The sequence below is a fragment of the Callospermophilus lateralis genome, unplaced genomic scaffold (genome assembly GCF_048772815.1).
Source record: "Callospermophilus lateralis isolate mCalLat2 unplaced genomic scaffold, mCalLat2.hap1 Scaffold_314, whole genome shotgun sequence".
Lineage (NCBI taxonomy): Eukaryota > Metazoa > Chordata > Mammalia > Rodentia > Sciuridae > Callospermophilus > Callospermophilus lateralis.
Window position 1 is genome coordinate 313,626 of NW_027513751.1, and position 20,546 is coordinate 334,171.

Consider the following 20,546-nt stretch of genomic DNA (forward strand, 5'->3'; position numbering starts at 1 on the left):
CCCAGCCTTTGTTATATTTTATTTTGAAACAGGATCTTACTAAGTTGCCCAAGTTGTCCTCAAGCTTGTGATCCTCCTGCCTCAGCCTCTGGTAGCTAGAATTACAGGTGTGCACCACCATGTTTAAAGTAATTCTTACATAGCATAAATCATCTTGAAATATAAATGAAATATTTATGTCATCGACCTGCTATAAATAGCAATCATCTACGTTATGACCAAACTTGTTTAAAAATCATTGATTTTTTTTCCTGTAGCAGGGAAAGTTTTCTATCATTCTTAAATTTGTTTAATATGACAATATTATTAATCTAATATTTTTTCTGAATCACAATAAACCATAATTTTTATTATTTTGGTTCTGGGGATTGAACTCAGGGATGAGCTACCATTGAACTACATCCCCAGTGCTTTTATTTTTCATTTTGAGACAGGGTCCTGTTGAGTAGCTGATGGTTTTACTAAATTGAGGCTGGCCTCAAACTTGGAATCCTCCTACCTCAGCCTTCTATGTCATAGGGATTACAGCTGTGCCACACCGTGCTTGGCTATGGTAGCCTTTTCAGTGACCTAAAACACTTACATAATTCACCTGTAAACTGTCCTTGACTATTTGAGCCCATATATCCTATGTCAAGAAGGTTACTGGCATTGCGCTGGTGGCCTCCCCTCAACACCTCTGGTTTCCTGGGTCCAGTGGATCCTTTAGAAGAAGCTGTTCCTGATGAGCTGTGGCCACCTGGAGATGGGAAACTGGGCTTGCTATAGGGCACCAAGGCCTCCTCTGAAAAAGAAAAATAAAAAACAATAAAGGGCTAAATTGAACTGCAGCCTGGGAAAATAACACGAATTTAACTCTTACAAGTTAAGCTCAGAATGGACCATTTTACTATTTCATTCTTTAGTAAAATTAAAATTAAGAGGTTTAATCAAGACTGGATGTTAAAGGAATTTCCATGTGCAAGCAACATTTCCTACAATAGGATCTGAAGCAGGATTAAATTAAAAGAGATCTTGGGATAAGTATACACTGTTGTATATTATTTGCAAAACTTAAATTCATTATAAAAGAGAGCAGCTTACAGTGAACTACTTTGTTTCAAAAAAAACATATCTTAGAATAATTTCTAGAGTTCAATGAGGCTTCAATATTCCCATCAAAACAGAAGGAACGTGGTTTTGTTTTAGTTTAAACCACAGCAATATTTTCTCAATCAATTTAGATCAAGGATTTTGTATTAACAAATTAAGTAAGTTTCTTAAATTTTTGTTGTTGCTTGGGACATAAATATATTAATTGAAAGGCTAGGAATTTCATTAAAAAAAAAAGAGAAACCCACCCAATTTTAACAAATGTGATAATATTTATTTTGTATATTGTCTCCCAACAAATAACTGATCAAATGTATTATGAATAATTATTTAATATTTTGAATCCTTCTTTCCTTCTCCTTTTCTCCTCTCTTTATTTCTTATCTTTCTCTTCCTGTCTTTCTCTAGCTCTTTCTTTTCATCTCTCCACATCTTCCTCTCCACCCCAACTACTCTATTTCTTTCTTTCTTTTGAGGTTTTGGCCATTAACAAGTGATTAGATGATGAAAAAATGTTGGCTGAATTTACTGTTTCTTGCCTTAGATAGTCTTTAATGACAGGGATCACATAATTTTTCTCTCACAGCTTGAATGGTCAACCATTCCTAAACATTTCAGTAAATCTAGATATTGAAATTGTCATCTTCTGGCCCTTGCACAAATTGAATTTTTCAAAAACTTGAGCACAGTGTTGTAACAAAATGTAATTACAGAAATGCATGGGGAGAGGACTTGTCTAATAAAGATTGAGTCCAAATGAATATGGAATATGTTTCAAAAGTTGTGTGCATGTGTATGTTTATTAATACTCAGTAAATCCTGATGCAAGATATTCCAAAAAATGCAATAGCCCCACCCCTAATTAATGTCCAATCAGAAACCATGAAATTTATGTTTTAACATTTCCAGGAAGTGTGATTTATAAACAAGAGCATTCTTGTCCCCATGTGAACAGTCATCTACATTTAATCAGTTAACCTTTTCCAACATGAGGTCTGTTGGTTGGTCATTTATTTGTAAATTTATAATCTCAATTAATTCACCTAATTGACTGACAGGAGCTCTCCTTTCAAGTGACTAGTTACTTCTGTCAAAATGACAATCTCCTTGAAGGTAGAGATTAAACTGACACAAAAGCTGAAATTTAGTGGTCTTAAAGCTACTCAATAGAAAAGGTAAAAGGCAAAAAAGCCAAAATTGTCCCCTGAGACCGTAGATGAAGGCTGGAGATCTCTTGGATTCAAAGACCTATGGAGTGGTCAATTTGAGGAGCAATCACCACTGTAATCAGTTTCAAGGAACATGCCTCTGAGGTCTGCTTGAGAAATTCCTACTTCACTTACTGACTTAAGGCAAATATCTCTTGGATGCCCTTAAACAACTGCCATTTCTAGAATACCTGGTAGAAAATAAAAGGGTCACAGCCCACACTTGCTTGGGACTGTGCAGAACACACCTGATCCAAACCCTTGTTTGTGTGGGGCGTTTTGTGTGTCTTTTTGGCGTTCTGTGGAGCTTATCCATTCCTGGGTTTGTCGTTGCCACTCTAGGGAGGTTTTGGCTGGACAATCCAAGGAGCTCTTTGGGTCTTCTAAGCTGGAGGCATGTTGTCTCTCTAGAGAGCTTCCTTTTCTCTCTGTTGAGTTTTCCACATGACCAGCATGCTGGCTCGGGCCTATTTGCTGCCTTAAACCCTGACCTGGTGGGGGATCTGGTGGTGGTGGAAGATCTAAAAATTTTGAATAATGTTTAGAATGGACTAAAATTTAATGAAAAAATACAGGTTTTAGTTCAAGTTGGAAAAAAAAAAACTCCTGCCCTCGTACAAGTATCACCCATGCAAAAACAAACAAACAAAAAAAAACAGAGAAAAATAAAAGTCAATTATTGATATGTAAAATGCATATTATTGGTGTCTCTGCTGTCTTCTACCACAGCATCATTGAAATCAAATTGACTGGATTCATCCAACTGTTAAACATGGAAAATGTTTTCAATTGCACACTGGGGCTAACATTCAAGGTTAAAGGGCAACTTAAGGGTCATAATTCATTTTCATCCTTCCCTTTTCAAAGTAGAAATACTATGGCAAAAAATAAAATAATAACATCACTAGAAATTCTAGCAACTTTGCTAATAAAAGAACAAAAGCCAGCCTGCCAATCTCCATAGGAAACATCACCCTTGGGAAATTAAGAACTATATGCCGTATCATATGCAACATATGATTGCCTTTACCCAAGTATGTGGCACATTTAGCAATAGTCAAAGGGTTAAGCTAACATTTATTAAATGCAATTAACATTCTGCCTGACAACCAATTCTGGCTATTCGTTTCATGAGTTAGCTAATGAGTTACAACTAATATATTATAATCTTCCAATGTATTAATTTTAATAAATAATAACCAATGTTCAGCATACAGATTGAATATGCTTTATGGTACTAGAGTTGGCAATATATCATGGAAATTTGAGAAGTAGTGGAATAGATAATTTTTTAGAAATGCTTTTTAAATTAAATATCGGAAATGAAAAACTTTAAAGTTCAAGTATCAGCAAATTTTTCATTTTCCTTTTATTAGCTATTCATATCTAAAACTTTGTGTCTTGAAAATCTTCCACTGTGAAATCATACTTCCTTCCTTAAATATTACACCAGCTGAAATGATTTATTTTTTTTCCTTTAGTACTGGGCATTGAACCCAGGGGAATTTTGCCACTGAGCTACATCCCCAATTTTTTTAATTTGTTATTTTGAGGTAGTTTTGTAAGTTGTTTAGAGTCTCATTAAATGCTAATGATTGAGGCCAGCCTCAAACTTGTGACCCTCCTGACTCAGCCTCCTGAGTCATTGGTATGGTAGGTGAGCATCACAACACCCAGGTTTAAAATAATTTTTAAATCCTTCTAAATATTCATTTAGCTTGATTTATTGTGATTTTGTGTATGCTATTGCGTACTTCTTAGTTTATCCTTAGAGTATTGGCAATTATGTTATTTATTCATAAAAAGCAAAAATCATGTATACTATTTATTTCATTAATTAGAAGATACTGTACTTAATATAGCATTGTTATGACACTTTTATAACCAGGTTCTTATTTCTAATAATATTATCATTGAATTTTAAAGGGAAAAGTATAAATTTCTTATATACAAAAAATAGCTTTTTCAAAGGAATGTTAAACTGGTCATTCTAAAATTTATACTTTGTCTTAGGAGCAAAATTATATTATTCTCTACTGCACAGAGAATCTGGAGCACCCAGGTTGGATGGTTACTAGTTCTTATGTATACTTTTCACATTATATTATGAATTTCTAATTATTGAGGGGAACAGAGTCTCTGTCTGGGAAAATAAGGTTTTATTCCAAACATTTCTTCCAAGATGAAAAGCTAATGTAATGTTGAGATATCTCTTTGTTGGATAATCTAATGAGTTTGGGACTCCCATCACTAAACATTATTATAAATGCAAATTAATTATTTCATTTGAGTTATTGTTCTTAGAGAGACAGCAAGGAGAAATTATAAAATTTGCTTCCAAAATAACAGATCTTCACATTGATTTTTACTCTCCATCAGAGCAGCTTAATTTCTAAAATGGTCAAAATGGTATCTGCTTATGCCAGCTAAAACTCTGAAGACTATTTAATATAACCTGAAATTATATAGCTTCATAATTAAGTAATATCCTTGAAGACTGTGTCTTCTAAGAAGAAAGGGCATTGCAAGCACATTGAAATAAACCAACGGGAAAGGGAAATGGAATTGCAAATGGCTATAGAAAAATAAAAATATATAAGCAAATACATTTTATCTAAATTAAATTTATTATTCAATTGTAGGTTGATTCATCTCAACAAAGTCAATTCACTAAAGAGTATCTTACTAGACTACTGAGAATTAGCTATTGTCAGGTGACCACAATCCCATGACATAAATGTTGTTATTGTCTTCATTTTTTATTTGAGAAACTGGGACCACAAAGAAATGAAGTATCTCCATTCTGGATCTTTCCTCCCAAGAACTGCAGACTCTTCTAACCAAATCTACATGGGACAATTCCACTTGGATATTTAGAAAGCTTTTCAAATTGCACATATCAGAACTGAAATCTAGTTCCTCCTTTATAAAATGTGTGTCTTGCATGATATTCCTCTTCCCCACCTGTGGCAATTTCATCCTACAAGTTCACCAAAGCTATGAAGTGACCTTTAAGCTTTGCTTTACTAATTTTATTAACAAGACCTGTGAGCACCATTTCCAGAATTCCTCACTTCTCATCGCTTTCACTTATTTCTGACTTGTTATGAATCCCCTATGTTGCTTCTACAGCTTTCTAAGTATGTGATCTGTTTTACACCTTTTCCCCATTAAATATAACACAACAGTGGAGACGATCTTTTTAAAAAGAAAAACAGAGAAGATCATGTCACTCCTCTGCTCCCCCCCACCCCCCACTCCCCACCCCTCTCTCCAGTAGCTTCCCACTCAACATACTGTAAGGCTGATTGCAACACTGCAGCTTTAAGGTCCTACATCATATGTGCTCTTTTGCTTGTCTGACTTCGTGTTCTATTTTGTTTTTATGCTTGCTCTAGTCATTTTTCTCCCCTAACATTTTTGGTAAATAAGCCCCAGATTTTATTGCTTTTTTTTATGTCTTTGAAGGACCTTTCCTTGGATATCTTTGCTTTCATTCTTCTAGTCTTTTCTCCAATGTCACCTTGTATGTGAGGCCTTCCCTAAAGAACATTCTGAAAAATATCTCTTCCCTACCTCCATATTTCTCAACTTCTTTCCCTTTTGTCTTTTTCCTCATGGCAATGATCACCCTCTTATCAACTGCTTTTTTATATTCATGTATTACTGTTGGTCTTTATCTATCTTCCTACACTCAAATGTAAGCTCCATGAAACCAGAGGATTTTGTCTATCTGGCTCCTATTGCCTACCATGTGGAATACACTTAATATATATTTTAAGGGGTAAAGCTAATATTTGACAGAGCTTGGAAAGGGCCCCTTTTCTGAACAGGGCATTAAAAACCAGGGGAAAGGGAACACAGGTTGTAGTCTAAGGAAAATCAGTTTGTTGGGTAGAGAACTGCCAATTTTTACTCAGTGTGTTGGCTTCAAAGGTATTTTTTGACTCATTATGCAAGTGGATAGAAGATGTGGATTCATCAATGTCTCCTTAGGTGTGCCTGGGTTTTGGTATAGCTTTTGGGACAGACACAGAAATATCCATTCCAATTCTTCTGGGACACATGGAGGATACTTTCTAGTACTAGACACCATGGGAGAGAGTTTTTGATAATGACATATGAGACATGAAATAGGTTCTTGTCATTAGAAACTCCCAATGATCACCCATTATCTGTCTTTGCCTCACTCAGAAACCATAAATATTTCTGAAAATAATGCCATCTCAATTCTGGAGAGACCTACACCCTTACATTACTCCTTAGAGGAGAACCACCTGACCTTGATAGATGAGTGTGTCAATAAGAAAGTATCTTTTACTGTGCCAAGACACTGAGGGTTAGAGGTTGTTTGGTAAAGCAGCTAGCAATAATTACCCTAATTAATATAGCCATAAAACACTATTGTAAAATCTATAATATAAAAGTTTTATTGTAAAGTGTCCATACACTATAAACTACTAGGCAGCAATCTTCCCAAAAAGAACAGTTTGATTTTATGTAAAGAAGTTTTGAATTATTCCTGACACATGGATTCATATCATGTAAGTGCCATGTCATAAGCATTTATTGTAAAATAACAATATTCTTAAGGCCTCCAAAATAAATGTCCTTGTTTCACAATTAAATGTGTCTGGATTGCACATGTGGGAAGATATGTGAGCCAAATTTCCTTTGCAATATCACTTAAAATATATCTACTAATAACACATAATTCATAATCACTTTTCAAAATTGAAATTTAGGGACCTATTTTTTTTAGAAAGATAAGCAATATATTGATCATGATTTAAACTAGGAGGAAGATAGTTTTATGTGAACATATTGAAAAATCTTGCAGAAAAAAGGATTATAGAAGAAAAAAGAGCACTCTACTTTTTGTATATTTAAATTGTATGCCATCCACATATACTACATATGGTCTTCAAAGATTTGTAAAAAGAACACACTATATTTTTCTCTGTTGCCACAATATTCTGAGCAGAAAAAAATATATAAAATTATTAATTCTCCAAGTTGTAGCATATCAGTGAGAGCAGTCTTTTCTATTTAGAGTGAATAAGATCAACACTGCAAACTATTCTAAGTGCTCAACTAATCTCCAGAGCATGTGGAGCAGAAAGGCTTTGTTCACCACAGGGTATCTATTTAGAGAGAATGAAAAACTCAATTGGACCCTTAATCTTCATATTCCATAGAAACACTTCCCCATGAAAACAAAATAAGCAGGATATATGAACAAACCTGAAAGCTTTTAGAACAAGCATGTTTGGCTTTTTTAAGCCTTCTTAGCATTACAGGGTGACAAAAGAAAGCACAAAGATGGCTGCCTGACACAGAGTGCCCCTTCCCACAAAGGAAAATGCTTTTTTTTTCCAAAACAAGCTTCATTCTGTTTCATAATGATGGATGTAAGAGTGCTAAGTACTAGGTCATAGCTTCTCAAAGGTGGATGTCCATTAATTTTAACCCATGGAGCTTCAAAACTTCCTATAATAGGATTATACCTCAGAATAATCATGAATGTCTCCATGGTTTATTTGAAGATCTCCCCAAATGTTTCCAACATTCAGCATGGCTAGGTTAATCCTAGTGTTTAGTTGGACAATCTCAGATAAAGTTTGTATGCTTAGGAAAGATAAGGTTGAGAAGAGGGAAGAAACTCATTTTTGAGTCTCACTGCATACTAGGCACTTTAAATATAATTATATATTCTTAAATATACTTCATATGTGCTTATGCTTAGAATAAAGTTTCATGATGAATATATTTATTCAGACTTTAAAAGATATAATAATTAAGTGGAAAATGTGGGAAATAGACTATGCTCTGAGAGCAGTTGAAATACTCATTATTGACCATGGATAACTTCCAGTAAAAATATTTTCTGAAACTAACTATTTAAGCAAATATTCAAAGATTGGCTATTCAATTAATTGACATACGTTGGCAAACTATGACCTATAGGCCAAATTCTGCCACTATTCTATCAATAATGATTTATTAGATATTAGTCGCACCCATATTTTCATTTACTATAGCTCTACCCATGCAATAATGGCAGTGCAGAGTACTTGTGGCACAGGCCACATGCTAAAAAAAACTCCAAATATTTACTCTCTGAATTTCAATAGAAAATATATATATATATATATATATATATATATATATATATATATATATATATATATATATATATACACTAGCCCTTTGTTATGGTCCAAATGACTGTATATCCCTAAAATTCATCTGTTGAAATCCTAACCCCAGGTGATGGTATTGGAATATGAGGGCTTCATGAGGTCATAAAGGTAAAGTTCACATGAATGGGATTAGTGCCCTTATTAATCACACCCCAGAGAGGTCTGTTCCATCATGTGAGAATTAATAAAAATGTACCATCTGTAAACCAGAGTGTGAGCCTTCAAAAGATTCCAAATCAGTAAGTGCCTTGATCTTTGTACTTCCACTAATATTAGCCCAGAGATCCATGAGAAATAAATATTTGTTGTTTAGAAACTTTCTGCTGTTTATACAGTTATGATTATCTGTTATAGCAGCCCAAGTAGACACTCTTCAACTACATAACCGCTAGCATGTTTTAAGCTCTGAAATTCACGAAACTAAAAAATTACTAAACCATTTCAAGTTCTTTTCCAAGAGTGAAAGAGATTATAATTTCATATCATAAATGTTCTGATACTATGACATGTGCACATGCTGCTTATGTTTTTTTTTCCTAACCTTTAAGTGGAATGTTTGCTAAAATACAATAAAGAAAAATTTCAGAAGGGTAGAAAAATCAACAGTTAAGAGTGGTACAGCTTCTCTTTCTTGGGGATTAATCATAAAGACATAATTCCAGATTGTTAAGAGAGAGGGTGTTTCACGTAAGCAAGACCATTTTGCCAGGTTCCTGCCTTGTATGTAATGAGGCAATGCCTAATCTACCATAGATATTTTAATCTGAGTTAATGACCAAGTAGAATGCATCTCTTCATTGAGGAAAGAAGAGGAACAGAAATCAGCCTACCATCTGTTATTTCTTCCCTTCGGTGAGGCAGTGCTGGCTGTTGGTCCATTCGCCCTCCCTTGTGTTTGTTGGTGGGCCTGGGCCTCTGACTTTGATTCAGGTCTGTGCTCGTGTTACTATCAGTAGAAAATGGGCTGGTGGGTCGAGGTCTTTGAGAGGAGGTAAAGGCTTTTCCTAGAAAGAAAACAAAGGGAGTGGGGTATAGGGAAGGTCATTGTAATGCACTAATAATGTCTTGTATTTTCTGCTCTTCCTAAGGCTAAGTCTGTGAACCTACCTAGAGACGCCATTGGAAGATACCAAATATTGGTGCACCTATAAAAATAAATATATGCCCTGCTACATATAATGTGTTCAATTTTTATAAGCTAAGAACATCCCACCCACAAAAATATTTCAAACAATTGAACATAAAACAAATCCACCAATCCAAAGCTTCATACTGCTTGATTAGTTTTTATATTACCTTGAAAATCTTAGTGATAATTTTATAGTTATATGCAAATTCATGAAACATTATTTCTCAAAATTCAAGAGGTTATTTCTTAAATGAATTGCACACTGTTTCATTTTCACCCCTGAAATTGTAAAAAATCTGAGCAAAGTAAAAAATGCCTTGTAGTTTTATTTGAAAAGTCTGCTCAGGTACACATGCTAAATTGACTTTACCACTTATATGCAAACAAAATGAACTCTATCTCTTAGTGGAAACTCAATAACATCAGTGTAGAGGATAGCAGGTTAAAATCACCTTGTATATCCAAAGTGAAGTAGGTATTTTGTGATTACTGTATCTGAGCAGACTTCAAATTCTTATGGACGAATGAATTGTACTATTTCCCTTTCTTGTGGTTTAGTACAAAAGAAGTGAAATTTATTCTGGGAAAAGGTTACCTAATACATTTTCCAAAACGTCTTTTAATACTGTTTATTATAGTAAGAGAAGGATGGTTTATGTTCATATATTTATTCTCTTGTCATGTTTTCATTTCATACAAACTTATCCTACATAGTTTCATTTTCCTAAGTCAATGTTACATGATGTTGCTTAATGTTTTATTAGCTATTAGCACACATGCAAGAAATGCACCTATTCTGTCTAATTTATTAGTTTCCTTGCACTTTCTCACTGTTCTGCTTACAGCTAATGCCACAAAAAGCACTCAGGCAACATAAAGTTTTTGACTTATGCTTTATAAAGCAAGAAAATTCAAATAACAGTTATATTACAACATATTTTAGATTGGATGCTATATGAAAATAAACCTCTGCAATGCTTGAGAAATCATTTTATTTTGCTTGAAGATATCTAATACGTGCTCAAAATAAACATTGATGATATAATTCAAGACAATTTCCAAGGCTCACTTTTCTAACCTGAGAGTTTAATAAATATCAGGAGCATATCACTTTTATTTAATATTTGAACACTACAAAGATTTAAAAATGCATTTGATATTTCATTAGTTTTGTAAGAGAGCTCAGTTTAATTCATATATTACCATCCTAAATGTGAAGTTAAGAAGTACATATACAAATATTAGAACATAATCATGCCAAATTGTTGTTTTTTTTCCCAGAAAAACAAATGATTACAAACTGCTAATCTATTTTTAGAATTAAGACTGCATTTCTTTTTGTGGAATGAGCAGCATGTGAAAATGACATAATTGGTCCTTTATATTATTACTTATTACTCTCAGAAATCAATATTAAATTCTCTAATGTACAATATACACGTAGTCATCATTTTATTCAACTTGCAAATGCAGTAGGTGTATCTTTAATTAGCATCCTTTAAAACATATAATAAATTATTGTATTAAAATCTTAGCCAAATAATAAGACCCTCAGCCATTTGAACTGTTAGACTGAAAGCCTTACACCTATTCACCCCATGCTGAGGAAGGTTTCCCAGAAACTGCATTTGTAGAAAGAGACGGGGCAAAGGAAAGTAATGGAGATAAAAGCTGAATAATTTTAATCACTAGGTTCAAAATTAATGTGTGCAGATTTTGCAAAGTGTGAGTTATTGAAAATTTAATGGCAATCTGAGTTGCTGATTTGCCGTAATATAGAAAGGAAGTATATTCCAATTAATCAGCAGAACCGTGAAGAGAAAGGGATATTAAGGATAGAAGGTAGTAAGTTGGAGCCTATTTTTGGCTCTGCAAAACTTGCATCAGGTCAGAGTTCAGAAAACAGAGCATCCCAAATGTTCATGCATATTACAGAGAGCCCTGCAGTCAGACTTGCTGAGAAAGAAGAGGAGAAAAAAGGTAAGTGTCCCAAGGACAAGATTCTCTCATGCAAAGAGTGTTGACTTTGGAGTCTACCAACCTGTTCTTGTAAGGCTGGTTCCATCCAGCCTAAAACCAGCTTTATCTGCTACTTCCACCAGTGCTTGTGCAAAACTGCCACTGGCAAATATGGAACCATCTGAGGAGCTACCTACACTAGATCTATGACTAGAAAAGTTACAATCCTCATCAGATGCAGAGCCCCATCCATTTACCATTGAACCTAAAAACAAATGTAGTTGTCTAGTGAGTTTGTATATATTGCATATCTCATGTGCTTGCAAACACTATACGAATGAGCAAGTACACTGCCTCGACTAATTGCCACTTTGAAGTTTCATCATGGATTCCTTAGCTAAACATTATCCGTGTTTTAAACACACTTAGTACAAATGAAAGAAGCTTGTGTAAAATCGGTATTTGTTTGAAGCACATGTGCAAGACATCTTCCAAGTGGTTCATTTCTTACATTGTTTAAATTGTTACATGATCATTTTTCCAAGCAAGAACTGCTATGTGTATTTTCTACAAGTCAGGGATGAACACTTTTATTGAAACAAATTATGGTTAATTTAAACTGATCAGTGACTTGCTTGAATAAATAGTATGGGTATAATTTGAAGTTACTTCAGAGGGCAATGGTAATCTGCATAAAAACTTGAATACCGGACCTTGTACGTACAGTTGTATTTCATAGAAGATCTGGAATTATTTTAAGATTTTAAGGTGAACAGTTAATTACTGTTTAAATAACAAAATACATCAACTAAAATGTATAGATGACATCAAATCAACTAAACATAGAACATAAGGAAAATGTTAGTTTGCAAAAGTGCTATTAATTTCAATATTTCTTATGCTTTCTTTGATTTTTAATATTTGAAGAACTCTAATTTTCTCTTTAACACTGATACTTATGAAATTAGCCTTTATGGAGACTATTATCAGCATTTCTATCAATTTTCTTTTTCAAAATGAACTATGGCAGTAGAGTAAAAAAAATGCAACTTTATATTTAAAGAAAATACACTTTGAAGATATTGACAACTTTTTTTCTTTCTAGAAAGTCACTTAGTATTTTATGCATATACATACACACATATTAGATAAAAGCACACTGGGAACTTAACTCATTATGTAATAAAATTAAAATTGCAGTACATATTTAAGTTGGTGTACCATTAATTCATGACAAAATAAATCATCAAGTATTGTTTACCCTATCTTCTGCTTTTGTTAGAAGAGGGACAAAAAAAGGACTTACAAAAAGTTAATTTAGAATTCAGGCTGTCATGGTACAATAACACGGATGCATGCATTCTCAAAACAGAGAAAACTGAAACTGAAAGGGTTAGAATGATCTGGAAGTTAAAAGGGTGTTAAGTGTAGCAGAGAAAGATAGAGTCTTGATTCTATTTGCCAAAAGCACAAAGATATACTTTTTACTTTCCAAACAAATTCCCTTGACACAGACCACTGCAAGGAACCTGAGATAACACAAGCAACTGAGCCTCCTCTGAGAGATTCATTTCTAGGTTAATAATCACAAGTCAAGGATCAACAGCCCAAAATGAAAGAAGAAATGATGCAGTGGGTCTTGCAATATAATGCTACAGGAGATAAGAAGAAATCAAAGTGATTCAGCAAGGGGTCACAAAAGAATATGAAAGTCGAGAACTGGGAATAGTTTTAAAACATTCAAAAGCTCAGTTCCAAACCCTTCCATGTGATTTCTGTTTTTCTAAATGTCTGTACTCACTCTCCAAACAAGCATCTCCTTATTGTTATTCTAATTCATCCTGACACTCCTTTTAGCGGATTTCCTTCTAGTCCCTTCTATCTTTCCTCATTGTTATCTACATTATCTTTTCAAAGCATCAATCTTATACTTTGTTCCTCTGTTTAAAGTCTTACCTATAACACCAATGCACATAAAAAATTAGGAATCTGAGACCTCCCCCCAATATTAAGCCAGCCTACCTTTACAGCCCATTCTGTCCCACAACTAGTGTAATCTCACTCTCTCACCCACACATCACTTCCCATTTCTTGACAATACTCTGTATTGCACCAAATCTAATAATCACTGCCAAACTTTAAAGTTCAAATAAAATACCATCTTTATCACCTGGGTTCTACCTTCAACATTCTGTTAGGGTGACTCCCTCCTTTGTTGTGAAAACATTGTGCATGCAGTAGTCTATCACCTGTCTCCCTATATTTTGTATATTGTATGTATTTTTCCTGTTCCAGGAAATAAAACTCTTGACATTAAGAACTATCTCTTCTTCACTTCAGTATTTCTTGTACAGGGTCACTGAACAGTAGGAATTCAATGAACAGTGGGCATATGGAATTAAATGCATTTAATGTTTTTTTATTCACTGTAAATTCTTTGAGTGATTATATTTGATGTACAATTTCTTAGCAATGACCTTTCTTTAGTTGCAAAAAGAATGTTCTTACAAGCATCCTCAGAAAATTTATTAAACAAATTAGTGAATATTTGTTGATTACTTTGGAACCATGGGAAAAGCAATAACGTCTTCAAGTAAGAAAGTAAAAATTGTACTATATAATTTTTATTATATAAATTAGGATATATATTATATAATAAAGTTCATATGATGTACATCTTGGTTAGGCTTTGATATTTTTGAATATCAAGGTTAAGCAATATTTTCTTCCAATGAAGATGCTAAATATCATTAAGTGGCAAGTGGCAATTTATTTGTGTGTGTATATGTGACATCTCTATTGAGATTCACCCATCCCAATGCACTTAGCCCAAGCTCTTATTTTTGTTGTTATTCTTTTAAAATTTTCTTATTCCACTTCTATCCACTATGATCAGCCAAGAAATTGAGTCTACTCTGCCTGCTGTGTGGTTCTACTCTGAGGATCTAGAATATTGACAAATTTAGTTTCTGAATCTGCAAAATTTAGAAAAAAATCTCCCATCACAGCAATGTTACCAAAGAAATCCCATCTTGTAAGACTTCCCAACTTTCCCCCCAAATAAACTGTTATCGCCCTGTGAAAGTGAGTCCCACACAAGAGGATTTCCATACATGCATCTGCCTTACCCTAAACAGATCAGCAACTTTCCTACTTTTGTGTTTGCTCTGATTTCTCTCAATCTTTCAAGCTTTAATTTGACACAATATGGCCTCAAACATAATCAAGAAATATTTAAACATATTTAAATTCATTTAAAAATGAATTTATTTTTCATTTGTTCATGAAGCTTTTCCTGATGCTCACCGACTCCCTTCTCTGGGAAGAGAGAGTGGCCTGGAAGGCAGGACATCAAGTGGGTATTGCTTGATAAAGAGACAACATTAGCTATTCTTTTACTTGTACTTCCAATAAGAGCAAAGCGACTAGACAGATGACTTTAGAGTTAAAGATAAAAATACTATAGCTATTTGGCCATATTAGGCAATGAGAACACTAATGATCCCAAGTGAAAGAGAGAAGTTAAGTTAGTTGCTTCAATAGATTGCAACCAATATAAACAGAAAGAAATCGATATTTTCTTTTCCTTGATTACTCTGCCTTTCTGGTAAGTCTTCAACTTTCCTCTGAATTGGGGATGAGATACATAGAATTAGTACCTTCGTAGGACAATTTTAAAGCAGTTTAGTCATATTGTATGAACAAAAAGGTCTATAACATATGTTAAAGTTCCTACCATAAAATCGTTAAAATTTTTAACATTTATTGATTTTACCTCTCAGTCATTACAATTTTTCCTCTTACTTTTGATTTGAACATCAAGAATGATCTGAAGATTCAGGCAAACAATTATTAAAGAGAGGAGGGAAAGAAGGAGGAGAAGGTTAGAAATCCTTGAGGAGGAAGAGAAAAGGGGGAGGAAAAAAGACAGTAATTGAAAGAAAACAAAAAAGAGTAACTCATCAATTAAAAAGGAAGTCATTTAGTGGTAACAGTTTTTTTTTGTAAATGTAAGCATAAACATGAAAATAAAAGTGAACACCAGGTAAAAGGAGTTCAGCCAGAGATTCTTACAAATTATATGAGATTTGTATTCATTTGACACATTATAGCCCCAAACATAATCAATACATACTTAAACACTTAATGAAAAATGAATTTATGTCCTATAGAGAAATTTATTTGTGTTTATGTTCTCAATCTTTCCAAATTTCTCAGCTTTAAAATTACTGAAAGGTCAAAAAATATCTCAAATGTATTCAAGTTGTTAAAGAAAAAATGCACACAGGACATTAAGTTGTTGCTCAAATGTTACTGAACATAAAATACCATGATAAAGTGGCATCTTGCTGTGTCTCTATTACATCTTCAGCACTAAAATTAATTTATGATCAGTCATCAATTCATTTACATGTCGTTATATGCTAAATCCTTCCTTGCTGATAAATGCTTATCCTTAGATCCATTAAGCTAGAGTAAAGTCTGTGCTTTCTAATATGACCCTGATAATTGTTGCATTACCATTTTTATGAGATACAAAAACTAATGTTCCCCCATTTTTTGAGCCAATATTTAATCCTGAAATTTTTTCTATGAAGTTCTCATTGCCTAACTACCTGCTAAGTAAAATCTTCAACTCTAGATGTCTTTGATCAAATCAATCCAAATATTGACTTCTGTTTAGAGGCAGAGAAATATTTCAAGTCTCTGGAAATTCTTTTTACACTCAAATGTCTGAATATACAATAGTCCCACCTATATTCCAGAGAGAGAAAGGCATGGGGGAAGGTGGGAGGGAGTGTGAGAGAGGGAGGGAGGAAGGGAGAGAAATGTGTCATATAGGAAAAGCAAAATAAGCAATTAAAAAATCTCTTCCCTTGGTTCATATAATACTTGTTAACTCATCTCAAAATATTGTGCATAAAATATGCACTTTTCTTATCCATTAAATTCCAAAGTATATATTTAATTTCTTTTTAAAGACATCAGATAATGATTTCCTTAATTTTAGCATTATTCCTGGAATTTGCCTTAATACTCAATTATTATGCTTTTGTAGCAGAAGCAAAGTGTGGCAAGTGTGTGGAGTGTGTGTGAGTCTGAGTAGGGAGTGAGTGTATTTGTGTGTGAGGGAGAGAAATTGTTAGGCCATTAGGCTTCACCATCTGTCAGATCAAACTTTCCGGAGTCCAAGGACCCAAAAGCTGTGTGCTCAGGTCAGATGGTGAGGATGTCTGGTTTTATTACTTTCATACTCATCTGGTATGGGAGTTCCAGTAAAAACCTCCAAAGATATAAAGTGGAAAATACAGGGCCACAATTTCCTTTCAGCTGTAGTGTTCATGTGGGATCCAACAGGCAAGGAAAATTTTATTCGTTTCACTTTACAACACTCAATCTGGGTCTTTTTGTAATCAGTGAGGCAGTTAGAATCTTGACTACATGTTCAGGACATTGTCCTCTCCCACTCTCCTCTTTCCTTGGTTTGTTTTCATGGTGGTGTTATTAAATTCAGGAAACACTTATCCTTGACTCCCACCACCTTTTGGAAGTTAGAGAAAGAAATCTTGAAATCTTGCCCCTCCCTGGTACTCAGAGAGCAAAGCTGACAAGTTGAACACTGAGGAAGAAACAGTTCATATTTCCCAAGACAATGTTGCATAGACATTGCTTAGTCCCAAATGCAGTGTGATGGTATGAAACTTAAAAAAATGTACATTATTACAACCAAATAGTATTAAGCACAAATTAAAATAAAAATTATAAAAATAATATTCCTTCCAAAAGAGCTAATGGATTTTAATTTTATTAGAAAAAGGTAACTGCACACAGAGATAAATATGAGAAGAATAAATAATAAAAGTCATATCAAATTCAATATTTTTATCAAAATTAAGCACATTGTGGGAAAGGATTAACGTTTCCAGCGATAAAATGCATATTTTATTTTTATAAATACATACTTATTCCTCTCAACACACACACACACACACACACACACACACACACAGAGAGAGAGAGAGAGAGAGAAGTAAAAAAAAAAAACAGAACATTATTTTCCTCTTCAATATGCTAATTCTGAGGATTAGAATGAACTGGGCATTTCCAGGGCAGAGATCATAGTAATTTATCTTTAAAGTAAAACTGATTGATTTTGTTCATTCTTCTGCCACTTATCTGGTAGATAACCTTCAAAAAGGATGTAAATCCTTCTGTGACTCAATTTCTTTAGCTATAAAATGAGAACAACAACAATAAAAATGAGGTTATGAGGATTAAATGAGTTAGTAGATGGTAAAACTTTACATCAGGGCAGGGAGTTCTTTCTACAAATGTAAGAAACCAAATAATTTAGGCTTCTCCATTCTATAGTTCTGTCATGCATTCTTTAGTTCTGATTTCATACTTACATCTTGTTTCTTTACAAACTCTAACATTTAAATCCATTCTTAGCTCAGCCAGCCATAGGAAAAAACAAGCCACTGCTTAGAAGGGTATCATGCATTGACTAGGAGCTAGGTTTTCTACTTTATTATTATTATTGCTGTTTGGTTGTTGCTATTATTAAATCTAAATGTCTATTCAAGTGACTAGAAGTCATGGGCTTAAAATAAATGTTTGTTTAGGGAATAAATACATGAAACAGGAGACTTGCAAATACATATTACCATTACTAAGATCATGGGATGTGGAATTATTGATATTTTCGTTTCTTTTTGTTCTTTTTCATTCTTGATGATCATTTCAAGATTTAAGTAGCCATTTACAAACTACATACTTGCTATGAAAATATTTGGAGTTAATGTATATATATATATATATATATATATTTTTTACAGAATAAAGCTCTGTAGACTGTTAGTGGCTGGTATTCCCTATGCTGGCAGTTGGGAGTACAATTCAGCCAAGTAAAATTTGAAATTTTACATAAAGACTTTCAGCCCACCCAGTGTTACTGTGTTACCCAGTGTTACATCCATTCTGGATGGCTTTAGAGTCTCCAGGAATGGAAATTGTTAGTTCTATTTAATAAAAATGGTCATTTGCTTCATGAAAATGACAATATAAGGGAATTTCAGTTGAAAGTAAAGATTAATTTACACCACAGGCGAGTTTAGAACTCTAAGAAACTGACGGTAAGTTCAGAGTCCTCTAGTCTCCAAAGCTCATTGAAGGAGTATGTGTATTATGGCCTATCTCTATTAGCACTATTAAAGTAGCCTTATAGCTGAACAAAACCTAAGAACATCATTAGAACAATATTTATTAGCACGTTGGTTTTGATTACATTTGGTCCACATAAATATCCACCTGAGCATATGTACAGGCATGTGTACACACACAATTACATGTACATCCTAGTTGCTCTCCCTCACACACAAATATATTCACTCGCTACATAGACTCACACATATTCCACACACATTGTGCCTTGTCTTTCATACACACATGTATACCATACACTTTACACACATGTTCACAAACTGTATAGAATTGAAAACTGTGTAATACATGCACATACCCTGTATAGATGTGCACACCCCATTCACACTCACACTGTATATGCACTTTCAATCTTCCTTGTTCTCACACACATTTATACTCATGCACTCTACACCCTACATATGTACATACACTAATACTCACATCCCCTATGGCCACACTAATACCTACATATACTCATTCACACTTCCTACACACATACACATAGACACACAACACACCCTGGAAGGCAAATCAAATCTTTGATCAAACTTTCTCCTCAAAGTCATTGGTGCATGGAAAGACAAAAAAATGTGTATGGGGGAGGTGCTTAAGTTGCTTAAGTGTAAAGTACAACTTCTGCTAAGGAGATGTATTATTCATAGGATAAGTGCATTGTGGAATTCATGCCTAAACACCCTGAGGTTTCTATATTCAGAAGTAATTAAGCAGTGAATTCAAGTAGGAAAATTTAGACTTTCTTTTCTTAGCAATAAGAGCTTCATTTGGAATTAACATTATATTACCAACAGGAGAAATGCAGGTTACTTAAGATGTTTAAACTTGACATCTTAACCAGTGGACTATTTTAGACATCCTTACTTGTTCCTGACAGGTGTGTATGTAAAAGTGCAGGGTGGTGTTCTCCCAATTTATAGATACATTTATCATCTTTCTAATTATAGTATTTAATAAAAGAACTACATCAGCATAGCTGACTTTTTTTATCATTATTGCACATTTTTACTGCATTCCTAAAGGAAAAAAAGAGTTCAGTATCATTAGTGAAATATGCAAAAATATGCAGAATTTTACCCTTAAGGAGATTATGCTAGAAATTCAGGCAAAGAGGCTTAACATAATAGTGCCCTAATAAGTCAGCTTTCTGAATTCAAAGATTTTAACTTTTGCTCTGTCACTGTGGGTTGGATCTGGGTTTCAAATCACACCAGTATATCTGCAGTTCTTAAATCTTAATTTGACTGGCAAGCTGACCATCCATCAAGCAAGAAGGAAAACCGAATAGTGGACTCATGCATCATGCACTTCCTCATGCAGAGAGGGCTGTACAGGAAAAGTGAAGGCACTCATGTTTTCTCAGCACTAAACCAGTTTCCATTTGTGTTTGCAGAACTAATATGGAACACAAAGTCTGTGGAATTCGGAAACTGTTGGATTAAAAGTAAATTAAGACTGTGATAAGATGCTTTCTAGGATGAAAGTTGTCATCCAGGAAAATACAGATATGTGTAGTTTCCTTAGAAATCCTAAAGAAATGCAAAGACCAGGCTTAGTATGGAGTAGCTAGGTCTTCATAATTTTGTAAAAGGCATTTTTTGTGTGTGTGCCTGTGTATCAAAGAATGTATAACTATGTGAACAGAAATACTGAATTTTTACTTTTCACCATATATATTGTGTACATATTAAGATTTTAAAATTTCCAATTGAAATTGTTGGACATAGGTTACAC

At 33.9% G+C, this 20,546-nt stretch overlaps 1 protein-coding gene across 1 annotated transcript in view; it reads right to left on the reverse strand.

Annotated features, from left to right (window-relative positions):
• LOC143640502 (roundabout homolog 2-like) overlaps nucleotides 1–20,546 on the reverse strand; it is a 131,509-nt gene that overhangs the window by 54,732 nt on the left and 56,231 nt on the right. The window contains 3 exon segments of the mRNA XM_077108265.1: nucleotides 584–784; nucleotides 2,549–2,821; nucleotides 9,334–9,507. Coding sequence (XP_076964380.1) covers nucleotides 584–784; nucleotides 2,549–2,821; nucleotides 9,334–9,507 — 648 coding nt within the window.